General features: G+C 36.4%; 2 protein-coding genes across 4 annotated transcripts; one reads left to right on the top strand and one right to left on the bottom strand.

Annotated features, from left to right (window-relative positions):
- Positions 1-934: 934 nt before the first annotated feature.
- LOC132634819 (receptor-like kinase LIP1) lies at positions 935-4540 on the top strand. 2 transcript variants are annotated; one of them, XM_060350911.1, is made up of 3 exons: positions 935-1398; positions 1504-4016; positions 4113-4540. In XM_060350911.1, exons 2-3 carry the CDS (start codon positions 1505-1507, stop codon positions 4391-4393), a joined length of 2793 nt encoding a protein of 930 aa, XP_060206894.1. In that variant the 5' UTR covers positions 935-1398; position 1504; the 3' UTR covers positions 4394-4540. The 2 variants fall into 2 exon arrangements, with proteins under 2 accessions (XP_060206894.1, XP_060206895.1); XM_060350912.1 differs by lacking the exon at positions 935-1398 and having other exon boundaries at positions 1433-4016.
- Positions 4541-4796: 256 nt separating this feature from the next.
- LOC132634818 (protein SPA1-RELATED 2) lies at positions 4797-16730 on the bottom strand. Of its 2 annotated transcripts, XM_060350909.1 has the most exons (8): positions 16571-16730; positions 12334-13850; positions 11467-11624; positions 8920-9748; positions 7964-8110; positions 6927-7244; positions 6726-6785; positions 4797-5623 (listed from the first exon to the last, which is right to left on the bottom strand). In XM_060350909.1, the coding sequence occupies exons 2-8, from the start codon at positions 13807-13809 to the stop codon at positions 5432-5434; spliced, it is 3180 nt and encodes a 1059-aa protein (XP_060206892.1). In that variant the 5' UTR covers positions 13810-13850; positions 16571-16730; the 3' UTR covers positions 4797-5431. The 2 variants fall into 2 exon arrangements, with proteins under 2 accessions (XP_060206892.1, XP_060206893.1); XM_060350910.1 differs by lacking the exon at positions 7964-8110.
- Between the last annotated feature and the right edge of the window lie 1188 nt (positions 16731-17918).

Raw genomic sequence — 17918 nt, 5'->3', positions numbered from 1 at the left:
TTCCACTCATTCTTGTATGTTTTCTGTATTTTGGTTTCCTCTAATTTCCTCAACTTCACGACATATATTGTCCTTTTATAGCCAAATATCGTGACTGATATGGTTGGAAATTAAATCTCCATGGTGTATTAAATGAATGTTCTGTGAGCTACTTTATTAATGACGGAGAGCTCTTTTTTTTTTAAAGTCCAATTGCTAACGTTATATCAACTATTTGTTATGTAAGCGAGTAGTATCTAGAGTCTAGTCTTGGGTCTTTTGTCTTTAGGATAGAGTCATTTTTGACAGAAAATGTTTTACCTTCAGACTTTCTAACTCAAATCTGAATTAGTCAGACCCAAAAAGGGTTACTTAATATCAAAGAATACATAATAGATAACATAATAGGATCAAGTAACTATATAATGCTTGTCGGTCATCATTGCATACTACCTGATTAATTAGGATAAGAGTGTGTTTCAGTTTTTTTTTTTTGGATATAATTCCACAAATGGTCATTCAACTATTATTTATTTCGCCAAAGTTACAAAGGTATCTTTTATAAAATAAATATCTATTCAACTTTACTCAGATATCACATAAGAGTGACCATATATGAAATCTTACCTTTTGGCGTTAGTGTAATCTTACATGATCAGCAAAGAAGATGCTCCATCAAGTATGATTATCATCTCATGTATATAGCAAAAGTTTAGAGTGATCTCAGTTCTTTTTTACTTTTCTTGCCAAACTAGATTATATCTTTAAAATAAAAACTAAAAAAACTTTTGTTTATGGATAACTTTGACTTAATTTTAGTTAAAACTTCCTGTGGATTGTTTTTAATCGCAAAAAAAATCAGAAAGACAGCTAAAATTGCGGGAAATTATTTAAATCAGTCCCAAAAGAAACGGAATTGTGTCAACGGCCATTTTCAACTCTGAAATTCAAAAGAAGCAGCCTTTCCATTTTCTTGATCAGGTTGGCTGGAAAAATGTAAAAAAGAACCAAGAAATTTTCTAAAAAATATATGTAAAGGGTAGCAGAAAATTATAACCTTGAGAAATGCAAATCACTTGGTTCTCTATTTTTATTTTTCAGCCTTGGTAATTTAATGTTACCATAGTTTTGATCACTTTCTGGATTGGTTGCCCTTAAAATTCCATCCGCATTTTGGCCTATTTCCTTAATTCTACATTGTTAATAGTTTGATCATATCCAACTCTTCAGAGAAATTTGGATTTACACATATATATATATTTATGAAGATTTTTTCCAGAAAGGTGGTTTCTTGATCAAGATTATAAAATGGGTTGGTGCTGAATTTCTATTGGATTCATCAGAGTCTAATTGAATTCAGCATTTTCCCTCGTGACTGACTCAACAATTTTGCCCATTTTAAAGGCCTTTTTGTGTTAGGTATGTGTTTACTACTAATGTTGGCTAATTTTTAAGTATTATTTAATTTTTTCTTCTATTCTAGGCCATGTTGTGTTGAGAATTTTTTCTGTACTCTTAAAGCAGAATGGATCAATTCAGGCAGATTGGTGAGGTAGTTGGGAGCTTAAAGGCTCTAATGGTATTGAAACATGACATTCAAATAAACCAGAAGCAATGTTGTCTTCTATTTGACATGTATGTACAGGCCTTCAACACGATTTCCGAGGGGATCAAGCATAATTTAAGGTTAAATGAGAGAAATAACAAGTGGCAAGCACTTGCATATCCAATGAGAGAGCTTCATAGGATCTTTAAAGAAGGTGAAATGTACATAAGAAGTTGTATGGATGTGAAAGATTTGTGGGGTAAAGCCATAAGTTTACATCTCAATAAAGATTGTGTTGAGTTTCATGTTCATAATTTACTATGTTGTTTCCCTGTTGTGATTGAGGCTATTGAGACAGCTGCAGAAATCTCAGGATTCGACGAGGAAGATATGCAGAAACGGAGAACAGCACTAGCGAAAAAATACGAGGGAGAAGTAATGTGTGATCCAAGATTTTTTCAGTGGATGTTTGGGAAACAATATTTAGTCACTAGAGAGATATGTAGTGAATTGGAGAGTTGTTGGAAAGAAGATAAATGGTATCTTCTTGAAATGATAAGGCAAAATTTGGCGATAAAAGAGCATAGGCTAGCTGAGATATTGCTCAAGAAACTAAATGGATCAGAAGAATTCAAGCAAATAATGCTCTTGCCTAGTTTAATCTTGGTTGGAGCGAGCGATTATCATGTGAAGAGACGTTTAGGATCGCGTGGAGGACATGTTAAGGAGATAAATTGGTTAGGAGAAAGTTTCGCGTTAAGGAACTTCTTTGGTGAGCTAAATGAACCGTTACTTGATGAACTCTTTTTATTGTTTTCGCTGTCTCACCCGAACGTTTTACAATATCATTGTGGTTTTTACGATGAAGAAAAGAAAGAAGGGTACCTTGTTATGGAGCTAATGAATAAAAGTTTAGCCGCTTACATAAAAGAACATTCGAGTCAGAGGAAGAAAGGACCGTTTTCTGTCCAAGTAGCTGTTGATATTATGCTTCAAATTGCTCGAGGGATGGAGTATTTGCACTCGAAAAAGATCTATCACGGAGAGTTGAATCCATCTAACGTGCTCCTTAAACCAAGAAATTCCTCCGCGGAGAGTAGTTATTTTCATGCGAAGGTTAAAGGAATTGGTTCAACATCTATTAAGAGTAATCACAATGCTGATGAGTCTTTTATATGGTATGCACCAGAAGTTCTTACTGAAAAGGAAAAACCGGAAAGTATATGTGCCCACAAGTACACAGAGAAAGCTGATGTTTATAGTTATGGAATGATATGTTTTCAACTTTTAACGGGGAAAGCTCCGTTTGATGAACATCTCCAAGGGGAGAAAATGGCGCGAAATATTAGAACAGGGGAGAGGCCTCTTTTCCCATATCCTTCACCTAAATATCTTGCGAACTTGACAAGAAAATGCTGGCAAACGAATCCAAATCTTCGTCCAAGTTTCTCTTCTTTGTGTAGGATTTTGCATTATATCAAGAAAATACTTGTTATAAATCCGGAACATGGACAACCTGAATGTCCTCCTCCACTCGTAGATTATTGTGAAATCGAGGCTGGCTACTCGAAGAAATTTTCAGGAGAGGATAGTAGTGGTTTGGCCCCGGTATCACAAATTCCTTTCCAGATGTTTGCTTACAGACTTGTTGAGAATGAAAAAATTTCAGGGAACTCGAAAGACAAGCATTGGGATTCATCACATTATGGTTTTTCGGGATCAATGCAGAGCGATGATGAGCGTATGGCTGCAATAGATGATCTTTTCTTCGATCCAAGTGATCGAAGGTCTGTTTGTTCAGAGATAATAGAGAGGAAAGATTCAAGATTCTGGGATCAGAGGTCAGCTATATCTGAGACACCACTTAGAAAAGATTTTTCATTCGATCAAATGTCAGTTGGTTCTGAGAGTCCAAAAGAGAAATTTCCAGCAGCAAATGAAAAGACAATTTATGCTGATATTCCAGAAAGTAAAATAATACTGACACCAGGGAAGACCTTTTCATCAATAAGAAAGAACCAAAAGCTGAAATTTTTGGAAAACCAGGAGAACGTAACGATGTCTCCGAAAACGGATGACAAAAAACCTTCATCGAGTGTAGAAGCTGAGAAGAAAATGGCGTCTCCTGGGAATTCAGACGAAAAAAATTCATCAGGTGATCAGATATTAATAAGTTCTGCAACTTTAGAGGAGAAAAACTCATCTGATAACCAAAAACTTAAAGATTCTGAAAGTCCAGAAAAGAAGCAATCATCAACTTCCAATGTCAAGTCCATTCGTGGTGATTCTACGCAAAGGAAAGCTCTGTCAAGAAGAACAAAATCCAAGAATCCAGATAAGAAAGTTCTATCGAGCCCGGAAGCCAATGAAAACTCGATATCATCTGAGAATCCTGAGATAACTGCATCAAAACCAAGCAATTCAAAGGTATTGGTAAAGAGAACTCCATTACACAAAAAACTACAGGACAAAGAGAGTAGTACAACACCAGGTTAGCTATTCCTACTTTGTCAACTTGCATGTTTTCTTTAGGGGGATATTTAGTTTTGACTGTTTAATATAAAGATAAACTGAATCTTTTTTGCAGAGAAACTGACAGACCCATCGCCAAGATCTTCACCAGCTAGAGTTAAGAGAGTACAGTCATCAACAATGTCATCTCCAACACGAACACCAAAACCTTTTACAGTTCCAAGATCACCTGCAATCACCTCAAATGGAAATCTCTATCAGTCCCCGAGTGCATCGCCATTAAATCCATGTGCTCGCTGTGCAAACCGAGATGTCTACTTGCCCTCGGGTATGAGCCCACATAGACCAAGGAAACCGCATAGCATTAGCAATAGCCAATGTGTGCACAACAGTTAAAAATGTTCATGCGGCTTTCAATTTTCAAATAAACTTTGCAGCTCAAATATTTTGAAGCAAAGGATGGTTAAAGTTTGTATATTACGCTTATACGTTAAGCTTTTTTACTTGTTGGAGATAAATTATTTAACTTTTTGGAGGTCTGTACTCTCTGGATTTCACAGGTTTTGAATGCTGTTCAGCCGTTCACAACTGCTAAAGTTCAGGAAGAAAATCTGCAATTCACATTTCCGAATCACATTTTAGAGAAGTTGATTCACATGAAATTGGTTTAAAGCAGTTTCAACCTCTGCATATTTTAATGAAAATTATCACTTCGGATTTCTCTATTTTATGTTATTAGATAATGGAGAAAGAACATAACAAACTTTTGTCATTTGTGCCCAAAATGGCACAAAAGAAATGGCAAAGCACTAAAATACAATCGACAGTTCAATGTACAAATTCTCTATATATTGCTATGTAAAGGGTAAGGGAATTATGACATGTACAACAACTCATCATCAGCTATATTGCTTCCTAAGACATGCTTTTACAAATGGCAGTATCTAACTAGATGTACAAATGAATATCACACACACCAACAAAATTTCATATGATGAAATTCACTCAGCTCCACCATCAGCCTTCTAAAATTGGAGGACATCACGACTGTGCTAGCATCCGTTTTGAGGGATATCTCAATATTCAGGCAATTATGACACAGAAATGGCTCTTCTTCACAAATCTGGTCCAATAATAGCTGTATTGCATCTTCAGGAACGTTAAATTATGTTGGGTCCAGTTTAAAAAAGAAAGACTCCCTCCGCCATACTGCTGGTTTCTGTTAAGCTTCCTATAAACTTTTTGAACCAAACAACCCACAATTGTCAAGACAAGTATTAGACATGGTTCCCTTCTCAGAGTTCAACCTTAAACTTCAAGAGAAGATATCCCAGAAATTACCAAATAATCATACAGCTGCATTCCAACACGATCCATTCAAAGATTCCCAGGAAACTTTAGGAGGAAGGATGCAATTCTTCAGCTGGTCAACGTCTAAACCATCTCAAGTAGTTTTATGCAGCCACTGGAATTGGCAGCAAGAACAGTGTTTGACTTTTGTCTCCAGCAAACGCTTGAAACAAATTGTCCATTGTCGTCATCAGTCTCTTTACCAGAGATTGGATCAATAGAGCCAAATTGGTGAGAAGTAATAGGCATAGGCAGAGATTTGTAATAAGTAAAGACCTGCAGGGAAGAGATAAGCACATTAATAAGAAGTCTTTTCTGTTTTCTGTATGTTTATCCATTTCACTTTGTTTGGATGTCAAAGAAGTTGTCGGAAAATTAATATCTTGAAAGAATTTTGTCACTATTTTCCTTTCACTCCTGCTTTGATTTTACTTCTTTTGAGCCGAGGGTCTATCGGAAACAGCCTCTCTGCCACAAAGGTAGGGGTAAGGTCTGCGGACATCCTATCCTCCCCAAACCCCATTTGTGGGATTACACTGGGTATGCTGCTGTTGTTGTTGTTGAAAGAACTACAGCAAAGAAGAAGTAACGGGAAAAAAAATAATTTTCTGCATGCATGTTTGACAGTTCAAGTTGTGTACACGTTTGGCAAGACATAATTTGGAGGAATTTTTTGAAGTGTTCAACTGCTTTCTGCACTTTCGTCAGATGGACGAAAATGCAAGAAAGTTAATTTCCAACACTTTCTTTTTCCTTTCTTAGCAACCAAAGGCAGCTTTGGGACAAGGAAATGTCGAGGAAATCTAGTCTACCACGACAATTAGTCATAATATAACAAGATGGTGCAATAGATATGAGCAAATATGTCATGTCGATTGCTCAACCTTACACTGACTATCTTACGTGGAGCTGAATTAGGATTTTTCGGGGTAAAATATGATACATACAGACTGTAGTACTATTCGCAAATTCTGTGTTCTCAGCATGAAGGTCCATTGCTTAAAAACTACATATAAGAATCTCTTTCACATATGGCTCCTTTAACTCAATGCAGAAGGTGAGTTAAATAACTTTTCTTTTCTAAAGCGAAAAATGGTTGCCAATGAGGAAAATTCTAGCAGATGTGTTTCTTCTGCAAGGACACAGCAGAAGACTAAGACCTCAGTTTTACGGTACTTTGCAAGGAAACTAAAATGTAGGACAGCCAGTAAGTTGATCAAACAAATCAACACTATCAATGTCAACTGTATGCAACTGTAGTAAGGATCAACCTTTACACCTCAACCTTCCTTTCCTATTAGGTCCTATCTGCAGTCATAGCAATAGAAGAGATTCATGTGGCAGTATTCCTCATTAAAACAGGGAGCAGGGAACCTACCTCATTTGTTTCTGACCCGCAGGTTATGTATCCATTGTTCACAGATAATCCCACAAAATTCTGAGAATAAAAAGACAAGACGTCAGTTCATACAGCAATATTGCATTGACAGTGAAGATATTAGGATTAAGTAGGCAATTCAAAATTTTGGACCTCATAGATATACAAGCAAAAATGACTGATATTCTATTAATAGCCAACCTTCTCGTTGGTGTGCCCTTTCAGGGTTAAGACACAAGAATCGGCCGAATAGCCACTTGAGTTGGTTTTATTGAGATCCCATATCTTCAGACTGTTGTCAGTGGATGCAGAAATGAGGGTTTCAGCATCCAAAAATTTTGCATAACTAACAGCTTTCTCATGGCCAGCTAATATACACCAAGGAACTGAGGTATTACGAAGATCATAGCAGTAAGTCTTGTAATCAGCAGAGCTATAAGCCAGAAAATGACTGGAGTCAGGGGAAAACTGAACACAGCAAACATTTGCTTTATTTCTGATCGTGCACACACTGTTCTTCTGCACAAAAAGAAAATTTGATACAATTAACATTATGAAATAGAAGAAAATGAGATAATATCACATATGAGAAAAAAGTGGATATCTTTTTTTCTGTACCTTCATGAATATTTTGTTGAAGTTCAGTTTTTCACTGAGTAGTAATATGATTAAGTGGACTAGGTACAGGTGAGTTTCCTTTCTCCATGTTTTACAGAGATAATTTATGTATCTCTATTTCCTTATCTTTAGCGCCACTGCACCCAAAAGGGACAAGCAAGCCATGTCTAATTCTCATTTTATGGACAAGTAGAACATTCGCATTCCTTGTCATATTCATCTTTTCTAATTAAGGGGAATATACGGTAGAAGTGAGAGAAGAGGTAATGAAGTCAAACAAAGATGGCTCGCATTGTTAATTAGACCAAGACATCTATTGCAAGTTCTTCTGCAGGTTCAATGGTACATGGATGAGAATCAATTTTCAACTTTCCAGCAATAAGATGGGAGGTTAAATTAATGTGCTGACGGTTCACAAACATTATATCAAATAAAACCAAGATTTTTTTTGAAGCTCTATTTCCTTGCATTTCTCTGTAAACTGAACTTCAAACAATGACCTTTTCCTTTTTTTTTCCCAGAGCAAGGAGATTTGTGTTGGAGGGAGGGTGGGGGGAAGGGAGCTTCTCAATTATAACATGGAGGTACAATGTAGAACAGCATGAAAGAGGGAAGCATGCCTCGTTGATGCTCCAAAGTTTCACCAAATGATCGTCACTTCCACTGACTAACTTTGTGGGATCCACGCGAGAAAAATCTACAGACCATGCCCTTTCATTATGCTCAGTCAAATGCGAAAAAGCTTGACCGGTAGACACATCCCATAACTGAAACCATTGACAATGTCACAAGATATTCAGCTATGGTAGTGAACTTAACAACAGCATTTACAGGTGAGAGTTATGAGCGGCAAAACATGACGAGAAAATTAAGCAGTATGTGTAAAACATAATAGTCATACAAGGTGGGTGAATAAACAGCACAATCGTTAAAACCAAACAAAGACCAACAAATCAAATTGGGTGAGAAAGAGAACAGACTGGCAGAGACAGAGTCTAGAAATTCACTTTTTTTTTTTTTTTTTGAAACTGAGATAATCACATGTTATTTAAGTAGCTTAAATAACTATATCGAAGGCAAACTGGTAGATATGCAAAAAGAAGATGAGGTAGTTGTTATCATACAAGGATCACAGCCAACCCTCTCTCAATTGAAAGTGCTCCAAATCCAAATATATTTCTAGTGGATGGATCAATTTATCCTCTGCAACAAGCGTACAATATTCACAGAATAAAAGTATAGCCGGAACATGTTTACATGCTTCTGTATTGCTAGAAAAAAGCATGAAAAAAAAAATGTAAGTTGCCTTGACATAGAGCGCAACAGATAAATCCAAGCTCTCTCATGCAACAGCGCAACTCACTCCTTAAGTGAAAGATGTGCAATGAACATAAGACTCCATAAATGAGTCAATGAAAATTGAGCACGGAGCGTTCTGAAGATAATTGCCTTCTGACTATAGATCACATATATAGTCATCATAAGCAATAAATATGAGCATGGGACAAGTTCAACATACACACAAGGCAATACTCTACCAATGCACTGGCAGAAAACTAAAACCAAATACACACACCTTAACCGCACCATCATAGTCAGTGGCAGCTAGATAGTTCCTGATATAGTTGTTCCAGCAAATACAGCTGAGCTTAGATTTGTTTGGCATCTCGATAATTGGGTAATGAATGTCAACAGAATCATTAAAGAGGGCCTGATACTCAAATACTTTAATTTTCTTCGACACCCCGCCAGCAGCTAAATATTCCTCATCCCTGTCAAAGCTTAGAGAACAAATGACATTTGCAGAATTATTCAGATCTGCATTTCTTAACATTCCCCTTACTCTGAACTTGCTATACCGACCATACTTGCAGAAGCCATCAAAAAATTCCCCAACCCGATCTGTGGGTCTATACTTCTCTTTATTGTTTCCTGTCAAAACAAAGTTCTCCTGATTGTTAAAAATTTCTTCAGTTCTACGGACCATGGCAACATCATCAGAAGGCTGAATATTGGATCTCATGGAGAAGTAAGCACTCTCAAGCTGCCTGATATTCTTGATCAATCTAGTTTCATCCTCACATATAGGCGGAAGCTTCGGATACACATCTGAACTTGATGCTCCTTTCTGAATAAACCTGTTCTCCCATGAAACAAGAAATTCCTGGTGTGAAGGCGGACAAGAGGCTTTGCTTCTTTGCCGCCTCTGAACCTCTTGGACATCTGCTTCTATACATTTGAGTTCTTCCACTAACTTCGTCACATTTTTTTGCTTTTGATCTTTCAGTGACATGAGGAAGTCCAATAATAACTCCGACTCAGATTCCTCTTCGTGAATAGATGACAGCGATACATCTCCAGGTAACTCTTTAATCCCAGCAATAACTTCAGACTGTAAGATTTCCCTGCTCCATACCAGTAATGAGATAACTGAAATACTGCAAAAATACTAATGAAAAGGGAAGACTGAAAAAGAAACTGAGGTTTCAATACACCCATAACTATACATTAACAAGTCACATTTAGAAATCACAATTTTTTATCAGCACTACAACAAAACTCCTAAAATTAGAGAATGTATACGTACACAGGTCAAGAAAAGCCAGTAATCATTAGCTTGCAGTTAATTTCTCCTCTTTTTAGTGTGTTTGGTTTGAGAGTCCCAGCATGTCCAAGGAAAGAAAGACCATCCGAATATTAACATCCTCCACAATTATGAACTTTAATGCAATGAATAACTATATGCAGTATAATAAATGACTGGAAGGATGTAACAGCTACCATTTAATCTTATAGTACACATGAACATACTTCAGTAATTCTGGTTCTGTTGTTAATTGTCATTTATTCATTTTTACTTCAGTGAGGATAACTCCTCCCCTCCCATGGGTTCTCCGATCAACTACGTAAGCCGTAGTGCGCTAGCGCGCGTACTCTTCCTCTATGAGCGAGACTCCATCCAAATCTGCCACTCCTCGGGCGAGGCCTTCTGTTCTATGAACACCCCACCACTGAATGATTCACTTTCAAGTTCTCGCCTCCGACCCAGGAGAACACAGGGTCAAGCCAAGCCTTGACCCCCTTAAACCCTTCATAAAAATTGGTTTGGAACCTAAAAGGAATACAACTAAAAGGGGGGAAAAGAGAGATTAGTACAACATTTTTCAAGCAAGACCTAAAGTTAATACTCTCTCCCTACAGCTTGTAAAATTCATCTTATTGAACATTACCCTTGTAGTTCTGCATGCAAAGATCAGACCTAAAGTTCCAATACTAATCTCTTCATAGAATAATTCTCTTCTTTTTTTCTTTTAATAACTATCACCCGAAGAGCAAATTCTAAAATCAAAAGACTGTCTGAGAAAGATATCACTTAATCTAGGTCAAGCAGTCAACTAGAAACGGATTTCTGAAAGAAAAAAATGATATTCTAGCCTCATCTGTTTTGTTTATGAAGAATGCGACTAACTAGCAGTCCAGCACTCCAGGGAAAGAAAAGAACATTGAATGGAACACAAGGCGTAATCTGCTGACGAACATTGTTCTCAAAACTATGTTTAAAGATGCTGGACAAGTTATACTCTATCAGTGAAACTCGACTAGAGCAATCTCTACATAACGAGGCAGATATATAGTCATGTGAGTAAAGTCGGTTTTCTAGTTTCAGTACCTCCAGAAGTGAAAGACTGAACACCTTATACAAAAGCTAAAAACAACCTGGAGCTCTTGTAAATGGCTGCACTTCCCTTGGGTGTCATTTCTAATAAAAGTACATCTACATTCAGAGGGGAGAAAAAACTAACATACCAATTAGCATGGATAATACATTAGGGTGTGACATTTAAACTTTAATCATGAACAACATGATAGTTCGGAAGCCCTAGCTCAATCATAACCTTTTTTTTTTTTTTGGTGTTCTCCTTAAGGTCATTTCTGGCATCACAATTGATAACCTTAGAGGTATCCCCAATCTAAAAGCTCTGTTAATCACCAATAGTATCTCAACTACTAAACGAGTTCAGTAACTGAAAACTTTTTAGTTCAAGCTCTTTCCATAGGCATTCACACAGTATTTTCAGTTACGGAGCCAAGAGCAACAAACAGAACCAGAAATTTTGACCACCTTGTTGATGGACGTGCTGAAGGTTCTGGATGAAGCAGCCAAAGACAAAATCCAGCTTCTTTGGGATGCTCTGATAGGAAACAAGAGGGAAGAATCCTATGGCGAAGATCCAGCATTGCAGCAGCATGAGACCTTTCACAGTCAAATGAGCTAAGCAACTGAAAGAAAAGCAAAACCTATATTAGTCATGAAAATACAGTATCAACTTAGTGTTCCACTTAAAAGGTAGAGAGAAGTAATTTGTTTGCTTACTGAACAATAACTACGGCCAAATATGTTTTATTTTTGTAAGGCAAGTAATTTTATTAATGTGGGACAACTCAACGATACAAGCGGTATACCAAAAGGTAGAGAACCTACCCAGAACCAAGGGCATATCTGCATTGTAGATACATATTCTGCTCAAAGAATGATTGTAAACTTATCTTAGAGGAAGTAAGATAAACCCTAGACCTTGTTACAGAAATTATAAGACAAATTTCAGATTCTTATAAATCCTAGCTAATGAAACTTATATATTGTCCACCTTATCCACTACTTAAGCTAGAAATAAACTATACCTTGTCCACTGATTAAGCTAGAAATAAACTATCTACCTCAGTCAAGACTTAACATCACATGACCAACATTGTACTCCTGTCTAACTTTCCACACATTTATCACACAAGTTGGGACCTCTAACATAATGACAACAGAATAGTCAAAAAACAACTCTAGAAGAGGTGTAAATCAAGAATGAATTTCATTGTGATTAGAGTGCTAAGACTCGAGCCAAACTGTTGAACTTCCTACAGAAATGAGACTAGAAAAGAACAGATTATGAGACCAGAAAAAGAATAGATTATGATTAGACTTTTATTTTCAAACCTCAAAGAGAAGAACCCCTAGGCAGTAGATGTTTGATGAAAATGTGCGGCCACCTCCACTGAACTGCTCAGGACTGGTGTACCACTTCTCCTCCAGCTTAAGGCTCATGGAAGTCAGCAATGGTTTTGACATAATGGATAGTTGAGGCTTTCTAAATTTGCTCGGGGCGTTCGGTTCTGTCTTGAGGCAATCCTTTTCATTTGAATCATCTCCATACCCTTGTGCAGCATTTAATTTAGTGTTTGTGCCAGCAGATTTATGGCCTGAGTTGAAGGGGTATTGAGGCCACTTCCTCTTCAGGTGCGTGTCTTCACTAAGTTTTTGCTTCTTTACACAAGGATCGATCAAGGAAGAAATGGTTTTCCCGGCTGAACTTCTCTCTTTCTGATTATGCTCTGACTGGGAAACACCTTCAGTCAACTGAGTGCGTACAGATGCTCCAATATATACAACTTGGTTTGAGTGCAATAATTTAAAGCAAGATGGACGCAAGTCTTGTACGATAATTCCTTGAGAGTGAGCAAAATCCACCAAAGCCACAACTTGTTTGAAGATATACAAGCCTTCATCTTTGTTCAATTTATATACCCCAGCTTTCAGCCGTTCTCTTAAACCGATTCCATCTTGATAGCCATTGGGATTAACACTGCAGCCCATTTCAGAGATACCTTGAAAAGGTGACACAAATGCATCCACACTTGCAATGGTGGAAGAAGCATTAGGACACTGCCGATGAATCTGGCCTTGAGACTCACTAGCAGATATTCGGGGTAACTGTGTTTTGCATATGACTCCTTTGCCTTTCAATGTGCTTTTCACAATATACTCAGAAAATCCTGACTTGGATAAAATCTTGGTCCGGATACCCTCGGAAGAGGGTAATACACTATTCGAAACAGCTTTATCACCATTATTCTGCAAATTTTCACCGTCTAGATTATGACTTTCATTTAATGTTTTCTGATTCTGATTCAGAAGTCCGGTAAACAATGTATCTCCCTCTTCCTCCCAGAGACCTGATGATGTCCTACATCTGTCTCTATAGGCAGCTTCCCCATGTGAGCTTGCACATGCAGATCCACCTGCTAGATGATAAAACCACTGGTTTGGCGTAATCTGCATTGTTTCCTTATTACCCAAGGTACCAACTACAGCCAAGTTTTTCCCATTGTAGTTTCTCAGCGTCAATTCTTCAACCATGACTCCAGTATCATTCATACAACGGGGACTAGCACTTGCATGTTCTGAAGATCCAATCCTGTCCAGATTCTTTCCGTCGAGAGTATCTGTAAACAAATTGGGAGTACTTTGGTAGTGATCACCCTCACCAAGTGTGACCACTTCATGTGATTGCAGCATATTGGAGTTCCCAGACCTCAAAGTATAGTCACTCTCCTTACCTCGAAGTTGTCTAACATCAATGGCATCCAGTCCATTCACCTCATCACCAATAGCTTCATCAATAGCTTCATCCATAATGTCAATATGTTCTTTTTTAATCAAATGTTTCAATAACACTGCAAATCAAACCTTGTCAAGGAACGGAAAAACTTATAGATCATATAATAAACTAGCGAATTAAAGATAACTTAAGACAAAAGGTAAAACTAATGCATTGTGATTGAACAACTCTGCAACAATATTTTCCTTTTTCTATTGCTTGTCAAAAAGTGATTAAATGAATGCTGTTATAGTTAGTTCAAAATGGCAAGGAACTTTCAGAAATGCTCCTTTTAAAGGGAAAATATAGGAGGAAACACTAGCAGAAAATGCTACCAGAAAACCTACACCCCTGCCAGAACCCATCACCTGGCTTCCCCACTAAACTGCAGAGCATTAAAACAATCACCTGACCAGTGGCACTACATCAGATCAATTTTTGGTCAAACTACTGATCATGAGACTATATGTGCATGACCAGATATCTTCCCCTAAGAAACATCATCTAATACACCAAACAGACCGCCTTGAAATGATGCATTATTGCCATTTCATCAAAATTTGAAGCATGTGCTGATAGTCATGCAATTAAATGAGCACATATATGACAGATACTTGAAGGGTGACTTTCAAAGTGGGAACCCAAAGAAAAACCTTTTTTGGCATATTTCTCGAAGAATCTGAAACAAATCTTAGTGTCTGGCAAGATTGTTAGCCATGCGCAAGAAAGAGGGATCTCATAGAGTAGGTGAGGCAGATAGAGACACTAATGAGCCCTAGATAATTCCGTGTCAGAGATGGTGGTTTCTTTGCTTCTAGAAGCCAAAGAGCAGTATGTCTATAGACTGACTGAAGCAATAAAAAAAGAAAATGTCTATAGACTGTAGTGTGTTGCTAGTGTAATTGGAATGAAATTGGAGGGCGTCGCTGAATCAGGGTATATGCTTTAGTATCATTTGTCTAATGAGGCTTCCACAGTATCTTCTTTCTTTTTTTTTGACAAGGTAATAGGTGTCCTTAATTTTTGATAAGGTCTATTATTTTCTTATTCTCCAATGTATTACTACTGTTGTTTCTTTTACTTGAGTTATCTTTGCTATTTTGATTGTCGGTACTTTTCTTTTATACAGTATTTTCATCATAAGCTTTTACTATTGTATTTGTCAAACCTTTTTTGAAAACATTTTTCTTGAGCCGACGGTCTATCGGAAACAGCCTCTCTACCTCACACAAGGTAGGGGCAAGGTCTACGCACACTCTACCCTCCCCATACCCACCTGTGGCATCTCACTGAGTATGTTGTTGTTGTTATTGTAGTAGTTTCTGACAGGACATATTTCACCACGTTGACAAGACAACCCCATTGCCTATATAAACTTCTGTTTTCTTGCTAATTTTTCTAAAAGCTAGTTCAGAATTTCCAATAACAAGTTACATTTGTATATACCCTTGCCATTGAGCAAACTAACTCCAATGGAAATGTGTGCTCAGGGCATGTGCTCTACATCAATATCAAATAAAATCGCGCAGACATTTTAAAACAGCAACATTATTTTCATATTAGCAAGCTTATCCAACGCCTCAACACTCAAATAGCTAAGTAGCTTATTAACAGTGCATCAATCAACTAAGCCATATCCAAATCAGTAGGAGTAGACAATATAAACCTTCTATACCCGGTCCCACTAAACACAAACATTTCATTCATACCGACACTGACAAAAAAAAACTTTCCTTTTATGGAAAAATTATGTTTGCTAACTAACAAATAATAACAAAACTCAGTTTTTTCCTTTTCTAAAATGCTTTTCCACCGCCACATAACAACAAAGTACGGGAAGTTCAATTTACAACACGTGCATTTACTTTATTAAAAATAAAATGAAGAAATCGAAGCATAAAACGAACGAATCGATTGAAAGTAGTTCATTGCTAGAGTAGACAATACAAATCCTCTATATTTATATACACAAACAATTCATTCATTCCAGTACTAAAAAACTTTCCTTTTAAGGAAAAATTAGGTTAGCTAACAAACAAAACTCAGTTTTTCCCTTTCCTATTTTTTTTCCCACCGCCACAAAACAATAAAGTACGAACAGTTCAATTCACAACACATGCATTCACTTTATCCAAAAAAAATGTGGAAAATGAAGAAATTGAAGCGATAAAGCCACGAATCAATTGAGATAATTTACAGTAAAACTTACCAATATAAATCCTTTGAATCTATATATCAAATGAGATAATTTGCAGTAAAACTTACCAATATAAATCCTCTATATCTATATATACAAACAATTCATTCATTCCATTACTAAAAAACTTTCCTTTTAAGGAAAAATTAGGTTAGCTAACTAACAACAAATTTCAAAACTTAGTTATTTACTCTAATTTTATTTTTCCATCTCCACATAACAATAAACTACGAACAGTTCAATTCACAACACATGCATTCACTTTATTAAAAAACTGCAAAAAATTAAGAAATTGAAGCGATAAAGCGAGTAAATCAAATGAGATAATTTGCAGTAAAACTTACCAATTTAAATCCTCAATAGACAAACAACTCATTCATTCCAGTTTTAAAAAAAAAATCCTTTTAAGGAAAAATTAGGTTAGCTAACTAACAACAAAGAGCAAAATTCAGTTATTTTCTCTAATTTTTCTTTTCCACCGCCACAAAATAACAATTAACTACAAACAGTTCAAGCATTCACTTTATAAAAATAAAAAACTGTTAAATGAAGAAATAGAAGCGAATAAATCAATTGAGGTAATTAGCAGTAAAACTTACCAATTTTGTACAGCGAAACGGAGAATTTTAGATATGGAAGAGAAATGGTGAATTTTGTGAGCCATGGAAAAAAGAAAAAAAAAAAGGATTAAAAGAGATTGTTTTATTTTTATTAAGATATACGGGTTTTGTGTGAAAGAGAGAGAGAAGATAGACTTATCGGACTTACCTTAAATGGAAAAATTATCTACAACATATTATTGGTTCTATTAAATATTTTACTATGATTAATTACTAACCACTAATTAAATGTTGGGAAAATTTAAGAGACCACCTCATGTTTTGCTTCGTTTCACTGACCTCCCTTATGTTTGCAATGTTACGGTTACCTTCCTTATTTTAACTTTTTATGTAAAAACTTTTTTATTCTATTTATTACTAATGAAAAAATAACATATGTGGACTGATTTGTCCTCTCTAAAATCATGTTTTTTGATTAATTATTATTTTATCAATTCTCCTTTAAAAGGTTATTTCCTAGGAATTGTTATAACGGGCTGTTAACCCGTACGTTCCCAACGTTTGAGCTTTTTGTTTCTTCATGTTTTAACTTTTTAGAGAAAGTATCTTGCCAACTAATTTGTGATTGATTAAAAAATATAGAAAAATTCTGAAACTAAATTTTATATAGTAAAAATATAAATGTCTTATTGCAAGCAAAATCCAACACACGTGCTAGATAATTTTTTGTTATAAAAAGACGTCTTTAAATGATGAGGCAGTATAGAGACATTTACCTCTTAAACCCAATTCATCAAATCCAGTCCATCATAATACTACTTAATTCCTAGAAGCAAAAACACGAGGAGTACTTGACATATTTGTCTACCCCGAATTTGGATAATCAATTAAATTTGTGAGTAGGTATAGGATATGTGATTAAGCCTCGATCTTTTTGGCGGAAAAAAGGTATATATGGTGCGATATGAAGAGAACAATGGCGACCAGAGATTCGCTATAGATTTATATATATGCTAATATATGAATATTACTTGATTGGACAAAACTTAAGCGATGAATACAATAAATTTGGACCGAAATCAGATATTTGAGAGAGAGAGAGTTTATATATTTTTTGCTATTACAAGAGTTCTTGGTATGGGGGAACCAACCCCCCAAAGTAGAGCAATGGGCCCTATTTATAGTATTGCCCCATGGGCTTCATACAACATGAGAAACTAAAAAATAAAGAAACAACTCTGTCATAGATTAGGTTGGATTAGGTTGGTTGTACAGTCTGACACCCGTACGGCTGGCAGTTGAACATGGCAGGACGTTATCGACGCGTGGCAATCCCGTAACGGACCTTACCGGGCTAACGGCTACGAGAAAGTCAGACCAGACGATG

Source organism: Lycium barbarum, chromosome 4 (assembly GCF_019175385.1).
Source record: "Lycium barbarum isolate Lr01 chromosome 4, ASM1917538v2, whole genome shotgun sequence".
Taxonomy (NCBI): domain Eukaryota; kingdom Viridiplantae; phylum Streptophyta; class Magnoliopsida; order Solanales; family Solanaceae; genus Lycium; species Lycium barbarum.
The sequence above is the reverse complement of the archived record's forward strand: the minus strand, read 5'-3'. Positions and strand labels throughout refer to the sequence as shown.